Raw genomic sequence first — 23,491 nt, forward strand, 5'->3', positions numbered from 1 at the left:
ATTATTCAATAAGCCTAATACAGTCTTGTAACCAGTCCATTAAAATTATTCAATAAGCCTAATACAGTCTTGTAACCAGTCCATTAAAATTATTCAATAAGCCTAATACAGTCTTGTAACCAATTTTATTAAAATTATTCAATAAGCCTAATAAAATCTTGTCACCATCGTGTGTGTTATCTTATTCTTGTCATCATGTGTTATTTTATTCAACTCATGCAGTTTTAAACAAAAGAAATAGCTTTGGAATTATTTTATGTAAAAAAAAACCTCATTGATAAAACTTGTCAGGTGACAATACTCATTCAGTCACCGAGATTCAAGTAATTAGTGAGACAGTAATAAACGCTAAAAATTAAATCCAGTCATTTGTCCAGAACAATAAAAAATATATATTTATTAACGTTAGTTATAGCCGATTTGGAATAAAGATTTTGTTATTCCTTCTGCCACAAAGTATGATAAGAAAATAGAGATTACAAAAAAAAAGTGTCTACTTTTGAAGTGGAATATTTGCATCAACATCTGATGTCTGAAGAATTCAAATAAAGCTAACTATTCTATGGGGGTTTTTGAGTCTGTTTTATTTTACCATATAGTAACCTAAATTAATTACATTTTTTTTTTTTTAAAAAGTATGTGTTAAGTGCAGGTAACTTTTGAAGAAGTAACAACCTAAAATGAACTAAAACAACACATGTTTGGTAATGCTCTAATGTGCTTAGTTTTTGTTTTCAAAGATCTTCATATCAACCTAAGTGATGTTTATATAATTTAACATTACAATTTAGGATCTTTTAAACTATCTTCTCTTACAATATATCTTTCATGGTTAATTCAAATATTCAAAGTGACTGATTGTGTAAAATCTTCCACTGAAGTCCATATTAATCAACAATTAACTTTACGGGTTAGAAACATAGCCCTATCAGTCTTAACAATCAGTCTAAGGAACAAATACGTCAACGAGAGATGGTGGTTACTTTTTTTTTGTAAAGGGATTTCTTACCTTGTACTTAAAACTTAAGGTTCAAGCCTTTATGTTGGTAGTTACAGAACTGAATGATAGGTTTGGGTAATTCATGTTACACTCAACACGAATCCCAAGCCTTTATGTTGGTATTTACAGAACTGAATGATAGGTTTGGATAATTCATGTTACACTCAACACAAATCCTTAGTTTTTGTAAATATAGTCTTCAGCATGTTTTTGCTTCAAAGTCAAAATGCACAAAGCTAAACAATGAGCTATTGGTGCTGTGCCCACAACAGGTATCAAAACTCGAATTTCAGTATTTTAAGCTGTGACTTACCACCGAGTCACAATGGGGTAGAGGGAAATAAACTGTTCATAAAACTGATTAGACTATTAATATCACTGTGAAATTTAAGTAAAATGGGCTTTGGAAACAAAATATTAAAAACCAAATTATTAAACACACACACAAAAAGTGTGAAAATAACCTTATCTTATAGGTACTTGACAGTAAAAAAAAAGGCTTAATAATCTGAAAGTCAGTTCTATTAAACTCTACAAGTACAAAAATCACAACTATCTTCACCAAATTTGGATGGAAAATGTTATTTTAAATAGATATTTCTAAGACATATGTATGAAAAAGCAAAAGAAATGAGTAAATGTATACAATATGTATAAACTAGTTTTCACAAAATATTTTTTTTCCAGCATTTCAAACAAACAAGTAAACACGTTTGTTCTCTACCGATACTCCGCTTGTAGATGTCAAATTCTGATGTTTCTTTTCAAAGATAAATTATTTCTATGAGGTAGGAAATAATTATGCTATTGTCATTAATTGATAATTACTAAAACAAATCAAAATAGGTCTGAAACACTTTAATTATTCTGAGTTGAGTGTTATAACAATTAGTATCATTGTACGACATTATATTAATAAAAAAATTTTTTACAGCATATCGGGTATTATATTTATCACCGAGGATTAGCATCCAAACTAATGGACAACACACCTGCTTTATCACAATCTAAACACGGAGATTCTGAACACGTTCTAAGATTTATTTAAACAAATCTTGTCACAATCTTAAAAAAATAGATTAAAATTAGAAATGTTTACAATTTAGAAATACAACATTTATTTCGTTTTACCTAACACGCAAGTATGTACCGATGCACAAAAAAAAAGCTGTAGGTTAATATCTAATAAGTTAGGTAAACAAATAACAGCCAGACATAAATAAAGAATTTACGACCGATCACATGTAGTTTCACAGGCATTAACAAGTACACCTAGAACACCATGTGGGGAAAATAAAATTAAGAGTTCCTGAAAATTCAGTTCTCTAGTTTTTGTTTCCAAGGACTCGTTTAAGAGGATTTTCTTTTAAATCCTGAAGCCACCTTGTTTCCTGTCCATGTGTCTCAATCTGAGATACACATCTGTACCAATTCCTTGCATCGTTTGGATTGTCAAACTTCCACCCAAATATTCTGCATAAGCTCGGGTTGTCGGTAACCCAAAACCGAACCTGAAATAAAAATTGCTGGTTTAATATTCATTGTATTTTGAAACTAAGTACCAATTAAAATACTAGTAGCTCTATCATACATTATTTTGTCTCTGATAATCCATATAATACAACATGAAAATGTTGCAGTATTTCTTTCTAAAACACTTAAAACTTACATTGGTTTTGATAGTAAAATTCATACATGTTCACGGAAAGAAAAACCAAACACATTAATGAGATTGTCTCTGATAATCCATATAATACAACATGAAAATGTTGCAGTATTTCTTTCTAAAACACTTAAAACTTACATTGGTTTTGATAGTAAAATTCATACATGTTCACGGAAAGAAAAACCAAACACATTAATGAGACTTGCTTTCAATTTGTAAATAAATTCTACCCACCCTTTACGAGCTTAGAGAAACTACATTCGGATGTTTATCGGTCACGCACAAACTCAAACAATTTACAGAAGATACTCAATCACGCAAGACCTCAATTAAAACTACAGCAACTCAATCCTACATCGCGTATTAATAAAGACTATACTTTAACATACAGAATCTCAAGTAAACTGTGCAGGATCAAGTAAAAAAAAACATACAAAATGACAAATATAATAAAGAAACTTCTAAAAAAGAATGTATTTAAAAGTACAGAGAGAAGCAGTTAAAAACAATTTAAAAAAAAATGTGGTTTATCCTAAACCACAGTTCATAATGCTGACTGTCATGCCAATTTGAAATCCTGCATGGAAATGTTTACCCAAGAGAAAACATTAAATACTATTGAATGAAAATGTTAATGTTTAGGTATTATAATATATGATGCTGCCAATTTATTTTTCTAAATTATTTGGCAGATAAACCGTATAAAATACTAAAAATTAACAGGAAACTCAATACAATCATTTAATTAACCACTTATATTGACTTCCGGGAATTTCACCCCCCTCACCATTAGTCCTTGATAAATTGAAAGACTCAGTCTAGCTCTTTCTACTTTCCAGGGTTGCTCATGAAGGGTGTAGTTCCCCCATAACTGATGTAGCTCACTGACAACTGGAGAACCATATGAAAGATTGGGCTACATATTTATTACTTCCAAGCTAACACTGGTGTAAGGAAGGCTGGTAACAAGTGCGACTAACCGTGTGTTTATCACGCACCCATTTTCTTGAATGAATAGTGGCAGTTTAAACACACTGACGATTTTACAATAACTTAAAAACAAGATAGTTCCTGTAGCGGAGTAAATTAAAATGGAAAATTATATATTTATAATATTGTGGTACCTGGTCATCCAGCCGCATTTATAGAAAGGAGAAACGGAGACGATACATGATCAATTAATTTTCGTACACTTTATGGTAAACTTACTTTGCTTTGGTAAAATTTAAACCACCTAACATATCAAGCTAAGTGCAAGTGCTTTGAATTTTTAATATTTTTTTTACAAAAACCAGACGAGTAAATGAAAATAGTATTACGCTCATTCTTAGATTAGTTGAGCTCCTCTTGAGATGCGACACGTGATAACTTTTACCGATAGAAGGTGTTATCTTTAATACGCAGTTAACCAACACAAATAAAGAATGATTTTTTGGTGTTATCTTTATTACGCAGTTAACCAACACAAATAAAGAATGATTTTTTGGTGTTATCTTTATTACGCAGTTAACCAACACAAATAAAGAATGATTTTTTGGTGTTATCTTTAATACGCAGTTAACCAACACAAATAAAGAATGATTTTTTTTTTTTTACACTCACCCGTACATCGGTCCAGATGGACCATGGTTAGATTCTGAAATCATGGTACTAAACAACCCCGTGTCTTCCTCCTGCGTGATGCTGGCGGTACTGAAATGGTACCGAGTAACATGGTCCACCATGTGGTGTGGGATCCCTCCCCCACGGTCTGAGACCCTAGATAAAAAAAGAAATATGCAAATAGGAAAATTGTTAACTCAATTTAAGTAGCTCCCAATGTATTTACACTAGCAAGAATCAAAATGAAGAAATAAAATAATAAAAACATATATTAAACATTCTAAACCAATAAATGTTAATGTAAGTAACATCACTGAAACCATTTCAAAATACCGTAACCATAAGACTTCAATCACACATAAAGTTATTGGAAGTTAGGATCTATAATATGCAAAACACATGAAAGAAACACTCGAAGATCAACACTACCTCAAAACAAAATCTGCATCATTATTGGCAATGGTCACTATTACAGGAGGAAGATTGGATTCTGGTTTGTCCGGGTTGTTTTCAATGGTAGCCCTTTAAAAACAGGACAAGAACAAAGTTCAATACGTATACTTGTAAATTAAATCTTTACATCATAGATCTTAAAGCTTTACATTATAATTTTATTACGGCATTTCTTTATTTCCACTGAAGTACAGTCACCATGAATTTTTTGGCTCATGATAAACAAAAACAGTTGGTAACTGGAGAATTTAACTGTTCAGTTAAACAAATAAAAATCATGCTGATTTCAGAAAACATGAAACCAACTGGTACATCAAGTGTGTCAAGTTTCATGGTAGTCTTCTCTAGTTTTTTTTATGTTTCATTATATTTTAGCAGCAGCAACAACAACAACAACCAATTCTTCAATGCTTACCTCACTGCATTTTTCAGAAGTTCTGGAATTATATAGTCTATCGGAATCTGAATGTATGGAAAACTGGCAGTGATGTGTCCGTTACACTTAATTTCTGGAGCTTTCCCATACTTATGGTCGGAAATTTGTCTAGAAACAAAAGAGGGAAGCTAAACAATTAAGAATACAGGATATATGCACCTGGGAATTTTAGAAGAAAAAAAATTTTTTTTTTAATATTAGAAGTCACTATTTTGAATGTAATTTCTTTAATCATGGGAAAAAACAAAAACATTTTACTATCATTTATAACAATACTTTTTTGGCAATAGTTTGAAAAAAAAAAGCTTTTAATCTCCACGTAATAATAAAAACTATATATTTCAGCCAATGTTTTACCACTGTGGCTTCATCAGGTCTAGTAGAACAACAACCATTTGATGTGAAACTACACATTAATTTCTTTTGCATCGTGTAAAACATTAGACCTAAATAACAAAGTCAAGTTATGAACCTTCACAAAAAAAAACATACAAGAAATTATAAAATTAAAGTAGAAAAATATTTCTAAATAAATATTGCAGTGAATGAACACATTCCCATATAAACCAGATTCAAAATACTTCATTGCATAGGCTTTATCTGACTTGAAAAATTGACACTAAATATCTAAGCTGTTTGATAGTAAGCTACTGAAGAAATAAATTCCTTGCAAATAGTTTTTGCTTAGTGTTCATTTAAAAAGAATAAGTTAAAATATTTTAACCCTGTAGTTGTCACTTTGAGTATTTTTTAACGTAAAACTCAAACCAAACTTGGCGTTTTATCTCGTTAATTAAAATATTGGTGAGTACAAGCTTTTGTTTGTCAGTTGTTTTGTCCGAGTCTTGTTGTTTGATTTTTTTGTCTGCCGACAATCGCTTAATTTTATGTGACTCTGGATTGTAATCTATAATTTATGCTGTTTTCTCATTCCTGTCGCTTGCCACATTTGGATGAAACCTAATATACTAAACAGTATTTATCAAAGTGAAGCCTTCCAAGTTATCCTTCAGCAGGCAACAGTCATTTAGAACTATTCAAAATGGAAGCAATTCTCACGTCAACGGATCATTATCAGAAGGTTTTGGCTTTTTTTTTTTATGAAAACAATCAACATACCATTCTCTGTCCATCTAGTTTTAAGTATATAAATAAGCCATCAGCCCACCCTCACAGACCTCTTTCACGTGGAAGCAGGCAATATATATGGTGCCAAATTTAAATATAATTTTTGTTGCATTGCTACAAATAGTGTATCTTCCTCTCAAAGTGTAGTATATACACTTAAGAAAATCAATATTTCTGCCTGACCCTTTACCATGAACTAGCCAATCACAAGTCACTTAAGATATCTTCACTGCTCACCGAAAGGCAGGATTACAGATTCCTGAAATTAAACCACAAGACCATTTCTAATTAGTACTGCGATTATTGCATAAATACAGTTACATCTGAAGTTGGTTGCACTTAGAATCTGAAAAACCGGTCTCATTTCATCTTATCCTTCGATAGTTCCTGTAGTATTCTTTAATATATTCCAAATTTTTTACCTGGTAAAAGAGAAAACTGTAATTTTTTTTTTCCTTTAACTAAAATTGCAAATATGTAGTAATATTATTACTATTCTTTGCACTATACACTGGTAGCCGTGCTTACAAACGTTTTCAACGACTCCTTAAGATTTGGCAGTGTCCAATTGGTCTGACAAATAATTCTTATTCTTTTTGTTCTTAGACCTGAAAAATAAACTAGAGTGAAAAAAAAAAAAGATAGGAAGAAACAGGAATGTTTCACAGCTAAGCTTCAGGTACCAGGTGGTGTAGAACACTTGATGGTAGATTAGAAATGTCACCTAGGTTGAACCACTGGTACTCTATAGTCCACTATGTCAGTCATCTCCACATGAAATTGGACCACTGCTTTGCAAAAACCTTCATCCTCTAGAGACAGAAGCTTACAACCTGTGAGAAAGAAGCAGGAGGGTCTGGTTGTTAGTGAGGCTTTGTGGATGGATGACCAATTAATGTTGTGGGACAGACAATCAAGGCTACCTAAACACTGACCCTTCCATTTTAAAAAGTTTAACATTCTTACCTCGTGAAATCAGCCCAACGGTCCACGACATCTTTCGGTTTCATGGCAACATTGATAATACCAACATGGTTAGGCTAGTGGAAGACAAAAACAACCTCATTTAAAAGTTTTAAAATGTCCTCCGAAATCAAGACATGAAATTCTAGGCCTACTAAAAAGTAATGCAGCTTTTTGCCGGACAATCATATTCTTCCACAGATCGTCGGCTATGAATACACTTAATTTAGAAATGTGGCAGAGAAAAATAAACAATTGACTAAATTACCTCAATACTTTGACATACGATTCAATGTAAAAAAAGCGTAAAATGCAAGAATTTACATGAATGGCATAATTAAAAGTCATGTAATAAGTAATCAGCATAAACCGGCACTGCTGGTCGAGCGTAAAACAACCTGAATATGGTATTTTTTTTAAATCACCAACTTCTACATGATAAAAGCAACAAAATGTCGAGTTACCATAATGTTACACATATCACTTACATCAACTATGAACTTAAGCCTAAATACTATCTAATGCGTTATATTGCTGGTTAACATTACACAAGACTCAATAATTGACTTACAAGCAATATTACTCAGTTAGCATACTAACAATACTTTTCCCATTTGGCATTATGCACTTCCAAGATATACAATGCATGTTATGTACCATCTCACGAAATAACAAAAAACTACTTAAAAGAACAATCCTCCTCCATTAGATAAAAAATTAACTTTCTGGTTTAACATCGCAAGCTATTTGATTTAATGCACCACTGCCGATAAGCAAGGAATTGTTAAACATATAATTAACTCCCTCTCTCTAATAGTTCATTTATGTAAGGTTTAGTTATTAACTCAAAATATTTTATACTAACATGAATAATACATATACGGCTCAAGCTCAGTTTAAACGACAAATTATACCTGTTCATTATGTAGGGCTAAATGATGTTCTGCAAGCATTCTAATTCCCAGTCGCGATGTCAGAGTTCTATCCAGAAACTGTCTAACTAATTCTTCTTCCTACAAAATAAAACAACAGGAATTTAAATACAAAGTACGGTAAAATTAACTCATCTTTAACATGCTTTAATTGACTAGATGCAGTTCACATAAATCTAATTTCATGAGTTTATCATGATACGTTATTGACACAACCAAGAGAAACATGTTTTAAGACGGTCTACCCACACTTCGCCGAGATGCACACAGAGGTCAAAGTACGACGTCATTTCGGGGACACGGGTAGTCAGATCCATTTTCCCCCCAAGCGTATTAAATAGCCACGAACATTTCGATAATAATTATTATGTTATCTTGAACCGTTTTCACTCTTGAAGCTTGTTTTGATGTAATGATCGAAAACAATTTCTATTTCAAAATCATAGCTAACCACTGTATTCTTATTAAGTGTTTAAATCTAAATGACAAGTTAGGAATTTGTAAACAAAATCGGTTAACAGGACATAGAAGTTGGAAACCACATTTAACCCGAAGAATCATATTAGGCCTAGTGGTAAATGTTATGGGAGCAGTACCAATGTTAAGAGTCCACTGCCATTAGGATATTTCTTTTTAAATAATCACTTTGTATTCTATTTATACAAATTATCTTAATTAAAAGTAAACCACAATTCTTGTCAGTTGATGTCTATAATTATCCTATATCCCAATAGTATGGAGGAACAAACGTTAGGCCTATAAATTGTCAGGTACAGTCACACTTTTCCCCATCATTCACCACAACTAGCTTGAATATATGAACAAAAACAATGATGTCTTGTTCTCATTCTCGTTAGTTTCTGAATATTCTGACGATTCACTTTTACCATCTTCAGCCTGAAAACTGTAACTTCATTAGTATCATTATTACTGTATACATAAGCTATGTTCTGACGTTTTGTTTACATTTTTGTGTTGTTGTGACATCAGCATTTCTCAATAGGTAGCGCTTTAATCAGTCTTTAATTGGGAGTTGCAAAAGCATTTGAATCATGTTTATTTACACACACACACACACTTGAATGTTTTTTTTGTATCATTTACTAGTAAATATTTTGAGCATTGGTGTCTAGGACAATCTGTTAAGCTAATAAAATTTGTTGCCTGGATTTGGATTTTGAAGTGTTATTTGTTTTCTTTTTGTAAATCAATAATTATATTCAATTAAAATGACAACAAAAATGTCATTAGCAATTGATAAAGTCATTACAACTTTATGGAAGATGGTTAAATATGAAGATAAAAAGAAAATAACCTTGATGTGCTTTCTGCATTCCTGGAAGCCGGATGCCAGCTTTGTGACTACATCCCGATGATCATCCAACAAATTTTTAAGCATTTCGCTGTACTGTTTTTCTGTTTCCAAGTCAGTGATCTAATAATAAAAAGTTTCTAAAAACGTATACAAATTTAATTGAACCTGAAAAATTAAATGTTTAAAATCAAATTGTCAAAAAAGAACTAATAGATGTTTAAGACTAAAATACATTAAAAACTTAAAGGGTGGGGGGGAGAGGAAAAATCATTCGTTTGAGGAGATGTAACAATTTTGAGTTGGAGTTTTTATGAGGACATAGTTATTTTTAAAGCTAAGTTTCCTGAACCATATAATGTTCTTTACACACACACACATTATTAGAGAAAAAAAAAAAAAGAGGGGTTCAACTTACTGAAGAGGTACAAAGTAAAACAACTGAAATACGTTTTTACAGGAAAAAAACAAAACATGTTATCTGTAGATTAAATGCTTTATTATATGTAGTTCACAAGAAACTTATTGTGACAAACTTACTGCTCGAAATTCTGACAAGATGAAGAAGGCCCGGATGTACAGTTCATGCTAAAAGTAAACAACAAAGAACAAATGTATAGAAGAGAACATTTATACTATACAAATAATAAATACAATTACAATAATCTTTGAAAGTGCTTCTTGAACACTGAAAATCTCAAATCACTATGAACATGCTACAGCACAAAGAACAAATATTTTCCCGATGCTTATATTCTACATTTGGTTGTTAATCTCCTGCCACATTCTATGAAGTCCCGAGAAGGGCTGTGTGTAGTCGTACTTCCAGGATTCGATCCAGGGTATCTTTAATAAAAGAGTGATGTGCTATTTAACTTGTCCAAGGTCTCTCCCATTAGAACTTAAATAGTTTCAAGAAGAGTATGCTGGTTTTTATGCTAGGTTGACCGAGCACGTTATCAGCAAATATATTCCATTATATATATATTCTATTATTACTCTTTTTAAATATATGGGTCTACTCTTGCAAGATGGCTACTGAAGAAAATTGCCCAATTTGCTCCTGAAGAAGAAAGGTCTACCTTTCGAAACCGCTCGGGTTATAGGTTTTTTTATATTAATTTCTATCGAAGAAGATTGATGTTAGTATCGTGTATCCATTATACTCCCAAATTCTATTTTTTGTTGATCTTTTTATTTCTACAAAAACATGTTGTTCCAAGGGGGTTCTTAGGATATTTAGGCAGTTGTATCATGGCTTCAGAATACTGTTCTCATTTGTTTTGGATCAAGTAATTAAAAACTGAAACTGCTAGCTATAATTTGTATTTTAAAAAGGTCCTACAGTTGTCATGCGATGTGCTTGAAGTATCCGTTTCAGATACGGTGACTTGTTAATTTTTCTATTTTATTAACACAAGGTCAGAGGTTGTATTAAATCCACCAATGGGTTGCAAAGGATAAAAAACAAACAAGGTCCACCCCACTTTTTGTAATTAATCATAAAGGTGGCCACTAGTTTAACTTGGAAGTTTAAGTTTTAACTTGTTTTGTAATAATAATAAAAGGTTTATTTTGCCATCAAGTATGTTTTCCATATGGTGAGATACCACTAACAGATGTCTGAGAGGGATGGTGCCACGAAGTCAGGTACTCAGCAAAATAACCTCTGAAAAAACTAAGATTTACACATCAAAATACCATAAGAGTGATGGGAAAGAATCCTTTCTTACCACAGATATGATGATTGGATTACATCCAACAATGAAAGGCAAGCTGCGAAATCCAGAAATCCGATGGGCAATCCTTACAGGCAATTCTTTGTGTAAAAACTGAGCACTCCTCTGAAACAAATTAAAAACGTATTAGAAACTCTAGACTACTTATAAATGTCAAGGGTAAAAACCACAGATCTACAATATACTTTTCCAGCATTAGTTTACAGATTTATGTAAAACTTGAGTAAATAATATCATACAATCCAGTTTCATAATGAGCATTTTACTTACTAATCCAAGAAATTAGATTAATGTTCGTGTCTGCCGATTAGAAAAATGTAAAAAGATTCTAAGAAACTAGATTAATGTTCGTGTTTGCCGATTAGAAAAATGTAAAAAGATTCCAAGAAATTAGATTAATGTTCGTGTTTGCCAATTAGAAAAATGTAAAAAGATTCCAAGAAATTAGATTAATGTTGGTGTTTGCCGATTAGAAAAATGTAAAAAGATTCCAAGAAATTAGATTAATGTTCGTGTTTGCCGATTAGAAAAATGTAAAAAGATTTTTCATGCTCAAAAAACAAAAAAACTTTGTTTGGAAACTCAAGTTAGGCTAGGCTACAGTATTTATACAGTACGCAGTACTTACTGATGAAAATTTAATAAATAAACACAGATATTAGCAATCTTAAGAGAAAGAAAGACTTAATTTATTTAGTATTTTCAAGTGTTGTCATACATTTACTTCTGGAAATACTTTTGGCTCAGACATAGAAATTCAAATAGTGTCTAATACAATGTAAAAACTTCACAAATTAATTTAAAATTTTTTTTTCACTGGGTAAATGATGAAAAAGAACCATGGTGCAGGAAATTAAAAGTTGACATGAATCTTAACTCGAGATACTGTTTAAGAAGTTACATACTTAAAGTAGCATACAGTTAATTTAACCTTTCTTCATTATTATACAAAATCTTATTTCACATCATCAGTTCACCTACTAATACACAGCGTACTTTACGGTAAGGTCTTATAAATAAAAGAATTTTTTTAAGCCTGCGTGCTTGTTTTTACAAACGTTTTTTTTTTTTTAAGAATGTTGTACTCTTCCCCACCATCACAAGTAATTGCTGGTGAAGTTGTGGTTTTGTCACATCTGAATTCATTTTTGTAGAGACCAAAGCCTGAAACCCTCATTACTTCTAACTATTGCTACATTAGTTATGCTTTTGCTCAAATATCAATAGATAATTAAGCATCATGGAATCATTATTTAACATGTCTGACTAATAAACAAACTCTTTTAAAGACAATCATCAATACACTTTCTCATACAGACGTACTTTTTTATTCAGAAAAACACCTTTACGATATCCAAGTGGTCTTCCTTTCGTATTTATGTTCTTAAATCAATAAATAAATAAAGTTGTATTTTCCAAGTTTAATGGAAAATGGAGTTGTTTTGTTGTTAGGCTGTTTCATACACCGCATTTTGATTTTATAATACAAGTACAATCAATACAATCTATCACAGAAATGTCATTACTGGTTTCATCCTCAATAAATTATCCAAAATAAAACAAACAATACAACCAGCTAGGTCGTATAGAAAAGTTACAAAAAATGAATTATTAAAATTATAAATTACAAAAATAATTATTAATGAATTATTAAAAAAAAAAAATTAATTTCAATGACGAAGTCAACAGCATTTTCAAGAATAATATGGTACCAACATATTAAAATTATTAGAAATACAGAAATGCTTGGAAAAACTTGTAATACCACAGAAATAGCTGAAAATGATCCATTTTTGTTTATAATAAATATAGAACAAGATTAATTTAATTCCTTAAATTCCACATATCTAACATCTATACTTTCTCACTCCAATATTCCTCGTCAAATATGTAAAAGTTACACGTACAGTACATGAAAGAATATTAATAGGATCTGGGCCCCACAATTGGCAAAGTACCAAAAACAGCCACCTAGAACTAATAAACCCAAAAACCTACAAAACATTGGTTGATCATACCAGTCAGACTGCACACAAGGAAAACTAGGTTACAGGGGCAGTAAGAACAATTCTATGAAGTACATGTAAAATACATGTTTTTGGAGCTTAGAAAGGACACCTCGTTATGCAAGCGGTATATTACCACGAGTAAAACAATTTTTTTTGCCTCCAAAATCATTTTCTTCTACATTTTATACGACATTAAAAACTATTAAGTACATTTTGCTAGTTAAATGACAGGTATCCTTGTTTGTTCTCAGTGCGTACGTGTATTTCTTGTTTAAAATATGCTTTTTTTTTTTTCTCTCTCTTTTTAAAATCAGCGACACTTTCCAGTTTGGTAGGTTTTGATAAATAATACGACAATTGCTTCCGACACTGAAACTAATAATTATATAACAAAAACATTTGGCCATAATGTCATTTTGGTTATAAAACTCAATCCAGCAGTAATACAAAAGCAGTGGCATTAACTACAAAAGATGCCCCCCTCCCTAAATAAAAAGTAATTGGGCCCTCCCTACACTTGTTTCTCTCATCAGCAATTCTACCCCCTGCAGTTACAGGTGCGTATGCTGATGATGACGAGCTGCGTGAAAGACTTGTCAAAGGAAATGTAGGAGAAATACAAGGTTAAAAACAATTTCTGAATAGTTACGTTTCATATGTGAAATCTGAGTTCTATTTCACAGTTTTAAGGTAAATTTACCCTTACCAATAAATGACTTCCATCTGGACTTTTACTGGAATACAAGAGAGTAGCTGGATCTAAACGCACCGAGGGCTAGGAAGATAATAAATTCAATATCGTTATGCAGCTAAATGAAAAATTATCATATGCTAAGATAAGACAAGTTAACACTTTTTTTTTTTGGTAGAATTAAAACATAAGTGGTCAAAGTTCAGCAGTATTCCTAAATTAAGATACTATTATTATGTTTACAAAACGTTTATGATAAAAGAATTCCACTAAATATACTGGGAAACAAACTCATTAGTTGAAATAGATATTACATCAATTAACACGTTCCTATTGTAATATAATAAATTCAAACACCTGAGCAGCAGCTATGTCAATGGCTGTCTGGTTATAGAACGAATTAATAGCACGTGGATATTCCTTGAGCTGGAAGCTTATCTGACTATCTCCTACATACGACATTGTCCTAGCTGCAGGATAAACAATCCAAGACACATTTTTCCCATACTTTTGTTTCACAATGCTATGTAGAATGTTACTTCCAAACCGCCCAGCGATAGGGAGTCCTCTCCTCAACACACTAGACATCTTCAAAATTGAGATTTTTTCTTTTGTTGTTTTATCCAGAAAATCCTTAGTGTTTTCTGAACTGATCTGTCTAATCAATAACCCTATGTTCTTGATAATTAATGTATCTTGCATGCATCATCATTGTATCTGATGAAGACCTGAAGAAGAAGAAGAAAAAAAACAAAATCTCATAGCATTAGTAATTTAACAATATTTGACAGATGTATTATTTGGATGATTATATAAACAAAAATTATTTCAGTTATTATTAACTATTAATTTTGAAATGAAGTGAGAAATGATGTTGACTTTAGTAGATCAAAAGGCATATTATCATCTTTAACATTCATACGTAATATTTTAAACATTTTCTACCGAATATACTTCAATTTAAACAAACAACTAAATCTTTAAATTTCCTGTATAAAATTTAGAGAACACTCTCTCTCAATCTGTACATACTTTACAGAAGTTCATTGCAGTAATTTTGTAGAAAAACATATATATATCAAAATATGCAACTTGTAGGGGTCACCCATGCCAAAATATCTACAGACTGAGATGAAACATATCTCATCTCATCTATGCTGAATAGATTTGAAAACAGTTTTAAAAAGCATAATATTTTTTCTTTTATTATACAATTTACTTTCAACTCAAAAGGTAACAGCAGTGTTAAGTTACACTTTGACTCTTGGCGTGTGCATCAAATTAGTAAATGGTAAAGCACAACTAAATATTTTTGATAAGAGAAGAGCATCTGATTTTCCTATCCTTGGTCTGCCCACCCCGAATAGTGTGGTTCCTCGTACGATACTGAAAGGCGTCATCACGTCTCAAGATTTTTTTAACTGCATGTAATAATAGCACATTTTTTTTATTTTTATGGATAATGTTATATTATTCATAACTAAATTAGAAAATAATGGATATAAATACTGGCAAATAAAGTTTTTTCAAGTTCTTATAATAAATTTCAAAATATTTTATTAGATAAATATTCAATGAGGAAAAAAACCTATTTTGTCACTAGAGGTAGGTAGCTAGCTTTAATGTGCAAGTTAAATTTATTCAGTACAGCCGGGACTGGAATGACTAACTTCAAGTAGCTGGGCTTGTCTCTGTTATCCTGTGCTATACCTGAATAATGTGACAATATGAACTACTTTAGGTAAGTCTTGTAGTGACTTTTTTTTAATCAGTCATTTTTAGAAAAGGGGTGGAGGTTGGGAGTAACGTGTAGTAGAATTATTAGGGTGGAGGATGGTAGGCATTGTTTAGTAGAAATATATTTTTTGGGGTGGCTTGAGTTTATCTTATTTCTACTTTTAACTTTATTACATCATTTTATGGGTAACTGCCTTCCCACAACTGGCTGCAGACAGTGAAAGGCAGTAAGAGTTGAGACGTTGTGGGTGTAAGCACTCAACTCTGTACCCTTAATGAACTGCTGACTGGTTTCTCATCTGCTCTTTGAATTTTGTCCAATAGATGGGATATCCCCAATGCTTTTGGGTGCTATTACCACGGGCAATCTTCGTTATGACTTTTGGATAATAACCGGAAAGTGTGAAGGTTTTCTTGTTGTTTTTTTTTAAGAGTTTTGAATTTATATTAAGTTTGTTATTGTTTTATAATGTTGATCTTGATCACCTATTGACAATTAATGTAATTAATATAATAGTTTTGAAGCTATATTTTTTATTTAATATATACAGGGATTTTTATAAACAACTTAGTACATTATCTTTGTTTATCACAGTTTGAAGGAGAAATATTGGTCCATCTTGGCTGTCCCTTCCTCTAAACCAAAACTATTAAAACATTGACAAATCCATCAGAACGAAGGAGTATACAAAGATTCCCCAGGTTTTAAATGTGAATAGGGAATTCTTGTATCTTGCATTTCGATCCTTGGGTAACACTAACAGCCACAGTAAAAAGTGGGATGTTTTTGTAATCATATCATTAGTACAAATGCACTAACCAGCATTTGCAATATCCACACAGAAACATTAATCTGTAATAATTTATTTGTATTTAGCGTAAAACGACTAATATCAATCAACAAGCCTTTTTCCATGTACTGAAGATGCTTATTGGTGTTTTTTCTTCTTCTTTTTAAATTTTAAAATCAACTTTTTCTTGTTTACCTACCCTCAATAATAACTGGAAAACAGTTTACTTTTAAGACCTTAGCTTCTCATTTTATTTTCAAGAAATATTAGAATATTTTTATTGCAACAGTCATAATAAACTTTCTACAGAATAACAACTTTAAATTTAAACAAGGCCTGAAACAGTGTGAAATCACCTACCTTCTGTGAAAATTAACCGCTATAGCGTTGAGTATTAATCAAAACATATTTACACTGAGAATAAGACTTAGTCAAATTAATGAACATATGATGCATTTTGTTTACAATAAATATAATTTATAAAGTATGGACCTAACAGTAAATGGAGTAATATTTAATGCTGCTTCAGTAAGCCTAATGAAAATCCAGCTTTGAACTTGAAGTTAACTTTTAAGCCTTAAGCCTCAAACCTATTTCCTAGACAAAGGAATATTTAAAGTTTAGACGCATCGATTAAGGCTTTTGTTTTTTTAATTGATTCAACATAAACAGAATAATTTGGAAGAAAATATCAGATGTGGAAAAATAACAATAAAATATAAATAATATTTGTGTTAAGACTAATAATAAATTTTAGTAATAACAGAGCCTCAGTAACCCTAATATTACTATTATTAGTAATACTAATAGTCACGAGACTAAAACTTACAGGTGTAAAATCGAATAAAAATTGTCTTACCCAAGATAATTCTTCCTTACCCCTATGTTGGTAAATAGTCGTGAGCGTATCGCCTAACGTCAAGCTTACATATTACATGCTAGATATTAATATTGCTTTTCTTCTACTGTTTGAGTTCAACGGTTGCGGTACATCGTTGAGAAAGCTTCATCTGTTCTGAAAACTAAAGAATACTGTAACTATAATCCTTGTACCTCCTTTTTTCTAGTCAATCGTTAACTCTTCTACACCTATTCGTACTAATTTGAAAACCTTGAACAAAAAAAAATACGCATGCGCAAACAGTGCCACAGTGGTGTTCACGTGAGCATTAGCTGATCGTCGTGTGATATTGGAACTCTGTACGATGACGTGCGAATGGAATGAAAGAGTTAAGGTAGCCAAGACAATAAAAAAAATGTGAAAATCACAATTTTAGAGCTCATAAAAATGTTTTCTCGCTCTTTCTATATATATATACAAGTAATCTGAGTTCTGTTAATATATTTGTTTTTCTAAAATATAATATTAATAGATATAAACGTATTGTTTACGACATTGACAGAAAACGTAACAATATGTGTCAAATTTATCATCAAATTTAATACGACATCTAACTCCTAGGTTAATCACACAGAATTTGTTATGAAGTGACTACTCTCTGACCTGCTTGGAACTACATTTCAATGGACCGTCTTTTGTGTGAGCTGTATATGCAACATTAAACATAAACAAAAGTTACAAATTATGGAAATTACAACGTAGTCGACAATCTGATTTGTTAAGATATAAGAAGAGGCGTGCCTGCTGTCCATGTACCCAAAATGTCCTCGTGTGCCGTCTTTTTTCTTTTCTTTTGTGAAGTTTTGTCGTTAAACACAAAGCGACACATTGGGCTATCGGTGCTGTACCTATAAGCCTTCAGATTTACCATTTAGCCAATGGGGGCCTCGTGTGCTGTCACTCAAGACTTTCTTGTTTAAATTTTTGAAGTTTATAGCAAATTCAGTAGTCTTAAAAATCAATACACTGTTATATATAAAGAGTTATGAGTATATATCAATTCAAAATTCACGTGATTATGAAGCCTACATATAAAATATTATGCCCGCATTTAAAATCTCAAGCAATTTTATCAGCTCTTCTTGTGTTGAGGAATATTGATCATTAAAGCCTACATCATATTACATTAATTCACATAATTATAATTATCAGTTTCAGAATTGCGGATTTTCGTTACTTCTTTGAGTTACCTCTGCGTGATTAAAGTACAATGTCTGGTCTAGTTTTAAACTGTAAAGTTAAATCTTAAGCCTACATTATTCTAACTATAAAAAAATGTCCCAAGAGAGCAATGTATTAACATGACATAAAAAAAACAACTCTATTTTTCTTTTTTTTCCTTTTTTCTATGAACGAGTAAACTTACTTGACTGGAAATAACCGGCTTAAATTCTAAATTGAGGCAGCCATGCAGAGGTAGCCAAGTTCGGGTAAGACAGATGGGGTAGGGGGTGGGTGAGAGAAAAAGAACATCTACTTCACGTTACAAAGTTAGAAAGAAAAAAATAGCGTGAAGCAAGAGCAAAGTAAAATAGAAACCGTGATGTAGGGATGGATATTTACAAATAAGTTGCATGTTAAACAAAGATAAACATACATACATTTAAATACAGATATTACATTCCCCGGGGGGTGAGCGGCAAGTTTACGAACTTACGGGGCTAAAAATCTGGAGTTCAAATCTCCGCGGTAGACGCAGCTAATAGCTCAGTGTGGCTTTCTTCTAACACAAACAGAAAAAAACAAAGTGTAGAGATTACTTATAAACATTTTAGACACAACTATTGATCTTTATATATAAAAAAGCGTTTCTCTCTTCTTCTTACCGCTCTACACCTTTCGTAAACATTTGTATTTTATTACGTTAATATGAATTTTTCATATTCAACAGTATAAATGTTTGGATGAACGTAGTTTGTTTAAAAGTGCTATACGTATCAGAATTTTTCAGTATTTCAAAATATAAAACTAATATAATTAGTGTCACGTCCTTCTACTATAGACCCAAAGTACACTAACAACCAAAAATAGGGCAATTCACACATACAAATTGATAACATAAAACGGACATGGCCCTGAAAAGGATAGTACTAACAGAAATACATCAACCCCATATCAAACCAGCCAACCAAAAAAACCTGAACCACAGAAAAAAGCTATAACAACTGTACAGAAGGGAGGAAGAGGTCTACCTGACCCTCCCAGGTCAATGACCTAAATCCCGATCCGGAGAAGAGAGAGTGTCACGTCGGTCGTGTCCTAGTGGTTATAATGTGCCGGACTGTTTATTCGAGAATTCTGGGTTGGCATCTCGTTACCGAGATAATGAATTTCCTCTGTTTATTGACCTGGGTTTGTGCGTCTAACAAAAAAAAAAAAAATAACGTCATTCTTTGACAGAAGTAACGGAAAACCAGCTCAATAATCATTTCTTTTTCAAGACAGGTGAGTCATTGTTTCTACCTATACTCGAAACGTCATTCTTTGACAGACGTAACGGAAAAACAGCTCAACAATCACTTCTTCTTCAAGACATGTGAGTTATTGTTTCTGCCTATACTCGAAACGTCATTCTTTGACAGACGTAACGGAAAACCAGCTCAACAATCACTTCTTCTTCAAGACATGCGAGTTATTGTCTCTGCCTATACTCGACTTTGAAAGCGGTTAAAAAATTAATAATTACTATTGGTACACATAACGGATCCAGAGGGCGCTGGTGAAGAGTAGCCAAAGTACAGATGGATTCACTTTAACGACTTTTCAAGGAGAAAATCTGAAAGAAACACGACTTCAATTGCGAAGCACCAACATTCTAAACTTCTTTATACGTCATACTATGTTTCATAAAAAAATATTCCTTATTTATTGTTACCATAGAACGCGTGGTTGTGAGAAAAAAAACCCAAAAAACAATAACGACAACAAAAAGAAACAGAAAAGCAAACAAACAGAGATATATGAAGGTAAGAAGCAAATTAATAAATTCTCAAAAATATCATCATTTATGCCCCGTTTTGTTTTTCGGGGGATTTTCCCCCTGACACTTCAAAATAAGTTGTACTGAAATATAGGATGCATTTCTTTAAAATATAGCAACTTTCCCTCGTGTGTGTGTTTTCTTATAGAAAAGTCACATCGGGCTATCTGCTGTATCCAGCGAAGGGAATCGAACCCCTGATTTTAGCGTGGTAAATCCGAAGAATTACCGCTGTCCCACCGGGGAACACGTTCCCTCGTACCATGAAATACAGTTTGGTGTACGCAACATTTGATAAGAATTTGGTTTGTTTAGTTGGGCGTCACGCACAAAAAAAAATTAGAATACAAATTACAGTGTTTGTTTGTTTGTTTATTTTTGAATTTCGCGCAAAGCTACACGAGGGCTATATGCGCTAGCCGTCCCTAATTTAGCAGTGTAAGACGAGAGGGAAGGCAGCTAGTCATCACCGCCCACCGCCAGCTCTTGGGCTATTCTTTTACCAACGAATAGCAGGATTGACCGTCACGTTATAACGCCCCCACGACTGAAAGGGCGAGCATGTTTGGTGGGACGGGGATTCGAACCCCCGACCCTCAGATTGCGAGTCGAACGCCATAACCACCTGCAAATTACAGAGTAGGAAGAGTAAAACGTGTTAAAGAAAAGGTGTTAAAGAAAATATTCTAGATCTACCTATATATATAATATCCCCCCAACAAAAAATGTTAAAAGAGCAAATTGAAATATTATTTATTTTTAGATATGTCTTATTAAAATTTCACAGCTTGAACATTTATTATTCAACTTTTAGTGTAAACATACTGTCGTAAGCTGTACTTTCATTGTTTTAGTTTAGCTGTTTGTTAGAAAAAAAAGCTGCTAATTGTGATGATATAGTAATCGAGAAACTTAGACTAATATATTGATTGGTGCATTAGTTGTAAATACCAATAGTGAGTACTGAAGGAACAGTTAGATCAGTAATTGAAAATTGTTTGATTGTTTGTTTTGAATTTCGCGCAAAGCTACACAAGGGCTATCTGCGCTAGCCGTGCCTAATTTAGCAGTGGAAGACTAGAGGGAAGGCAGCTAGTCATCACCACCCACCGCCAACTCTTGGGCTACTCTTTTACCAACGAATAGTGGGATTGACCGTCACATTATAACGCCCCAACGGCAGTAAAGTATTCAATGTGCGAAATATTGAGCAGTTCTTGATCTGGAATGGATTATTTTTCCAGTAAAATTATGCAGTAAGAGTTAATGCTTCTGTACGCTAATCAGTAAATTAGTCAGGTATGGTATAATTCAAGGAAATTTCTGTTAAACGTTATAAGTGTATTAGGCTTACAGTTGTTTCATAGTTTATATTAAAAAGTTTGTATACTTAGGCCTACGTAGCAAACATTATTGAAGTAAATTATTTTGTTATCATTACATGGACTGTACTTCGCATTATTGGTTTGTTTGTTTTGTTGTTAAGCGCAGAGTTAAGCGCCAATAAGTTACCCGTGCTGTTCCATACACAGGAATCGGAATCCGATTTATTAGCGCCATTTGGGGAGGAAGGCCTTCGCATTGTTTTCACCAAATAAATCAAAGAAACCCGCTCAAAGATAAAATACGTTACAATGCTGGTTTCAGAAGTGAAATAATTTTGGTGAAAATAAAACAGAAAGATAAAAGAAGAAATTTATAGAAAACTGAAAGACAATCAAGAAGAAATAAAAAATTACAAGGACGAGACGGAAAATTAAAACTACATTCAAAACATAAGAGACGGAAATTTAAGAGAAAGGTTAAACGAAAGAGACGTAATACTTAAAGAAGAATTAAGAACAGAAATAAATCTGATTGAAGACAAGATAGATGGAGATATACAGAGGTGTTACAACAACAAACGTAGAGAAAGAGATCAATGAGGAAGAAAAAAGATACTAAAAGTATTTCTAGGTCGTAATAAAATCATATTTACAAAAAGAAACAAGCCACTCAATATTCCCAAAAAGGAAACTTGTCAAGTGTTGAACCGAATACCAGTGAACAAAGATGGCTGGGGGTCATATTGACCGACCTTGAGGGACGTTTCATTAAACTATATATAGGAAGATAACCGAGGTCATAAGGAGTAACTAAACAAACTTCAGTAAAAGTCGTGTTACTTTGTTACTTCTGAAATGTTGGGGAGAGCGGGGGGGGGGGGGTTATTATGTTATCTAACATTGGGGTATTAAGTTATCTAACATTAGGGGTATTAAGTTATCTAACATTGGGGTATTAAGTTATCTAACGTTTGGGGTATTAAGTTATCTAACATTGAGGGTTATTAAGTTATCTAAAATTGGGGGTACAAAGTTATCTAACATTAGGGGTATTAAGTTATCTGACATTTGAACTGCATATTTCATTGCGATTTATTTTATTTGAGAACAGAAAACTAAAGAGCAACTTGAATCAAACCGAAATTTCTGGTGTTGAAATAGAAAACATTCAACTCCTAACATAACAGTTTGTTAAATCATTTCAAGCTACGTTTTACATATCACCGTCCTGTTGCGCGTGTTAAGCGTTGTTGTTATCATCATTATTTTACTCGTAAATACAACATCATAAACTATTTTTATTGATGATGAAACAGATAAATAATCACACCAACCAGTGTGTGTGATTCAGGTTAGTATCCAGGATGAAAGTCACAACATCAGCAAACAAAACGAGGCAGAAAATAATAATAACGAAAATTTCCGTGTCGCAGACGTTAAGAACAGCTGCGATGCCACGTCATTGAGTTACGTACACATTTCTCAGAATTGGCGCTTCACAATGAACAACATATTTTAGATCACCTCCAGTGACTCAGGAGTAAGTCCGAGGGCTTATAACGCTGAAATTAAGGTTTGATACTTGCAGAGGACATAGCACAGATAGTTCATTGTGTAGCTTTGTGTTAAACAACAAACAAACAGTACTTGTGTAATCTATAAAATACTGTAATGTATTAAAAACCGGTTTTCAATAAAAAAAAAAACCCTTGCTGCTTCTAAACTGTTGGCGTAAGGGCGTTGTCTGTAATAATCACCGAATTATTACGTTGTTAACGTACTGCGTTGTGTAATAATTAGAAATGTTATTTAGTATATTCAACCCC

General features: G+C 32.4%; 1 protein-coding gene across 1 annotated transcript; it reads right to left on the minus strand.

Moving 5' to 3' along the window:
- Nucleotides 1–617: 617 nt before the first annotated feature.
- On the minus strand, nucleotides 618–17,567 carry LOC106473246 (3-methyl-2-oxobutanoate dehydrogenase [lipoamide] kinase, mitochondrial-like). The gene is made up of 12 exons (XM_013933932.2): nucleotides 17,319–17,567; nucleotides 14,289–14,659; nucleotides 13,947–14,015; nucleotides 11,226–11,336; nucleotides 10,033–10,080; nucleotides 9,496–9,615; nucleotides 8,163–8,261; nucleotides 7,252–7,325; nucleotides 5,137–5,265; nucleotides 4,698–4,790; nucleotides 4,269–4,424; nucleotides 618–2,511 (listed from the first exon to the last, which is right to left on the minus strand). Exons 2-12 carry the CDS (start codon nucleotides 14,631–14,633, stop codon nucleotides 2,367–2,369), a joined length of 1,389 nt encoding a protein of 462 aa, XP_013789386.1. The 5' UTR covers nucleotides 14,634–14,659; nucleotides 17,319–17,567; the 3' UTR covers nucleotides 618–2,366.
- Between the last annotated feature and the right edge of the window lie 5,924 nt (nucleotides 17,568–23,491).

The sequence above is a fragment of the Limulus polyphemus genome, unplaced genomic scaffold, assembly GCF_000517525.1.
Source record: "Limulus polyphemus unplaced genomic scaffold, Limulus_polyphemus-2.1.2 Scaffold6002, whole genome shotgun sequence".
Taxonomy (NCBI): domain Eukaryota; kingdom Metazoa; phylum Arthropoda; class Merostomata; order Xiphosura; family Limulidae; genus Limulus; species Limulus polyphemus.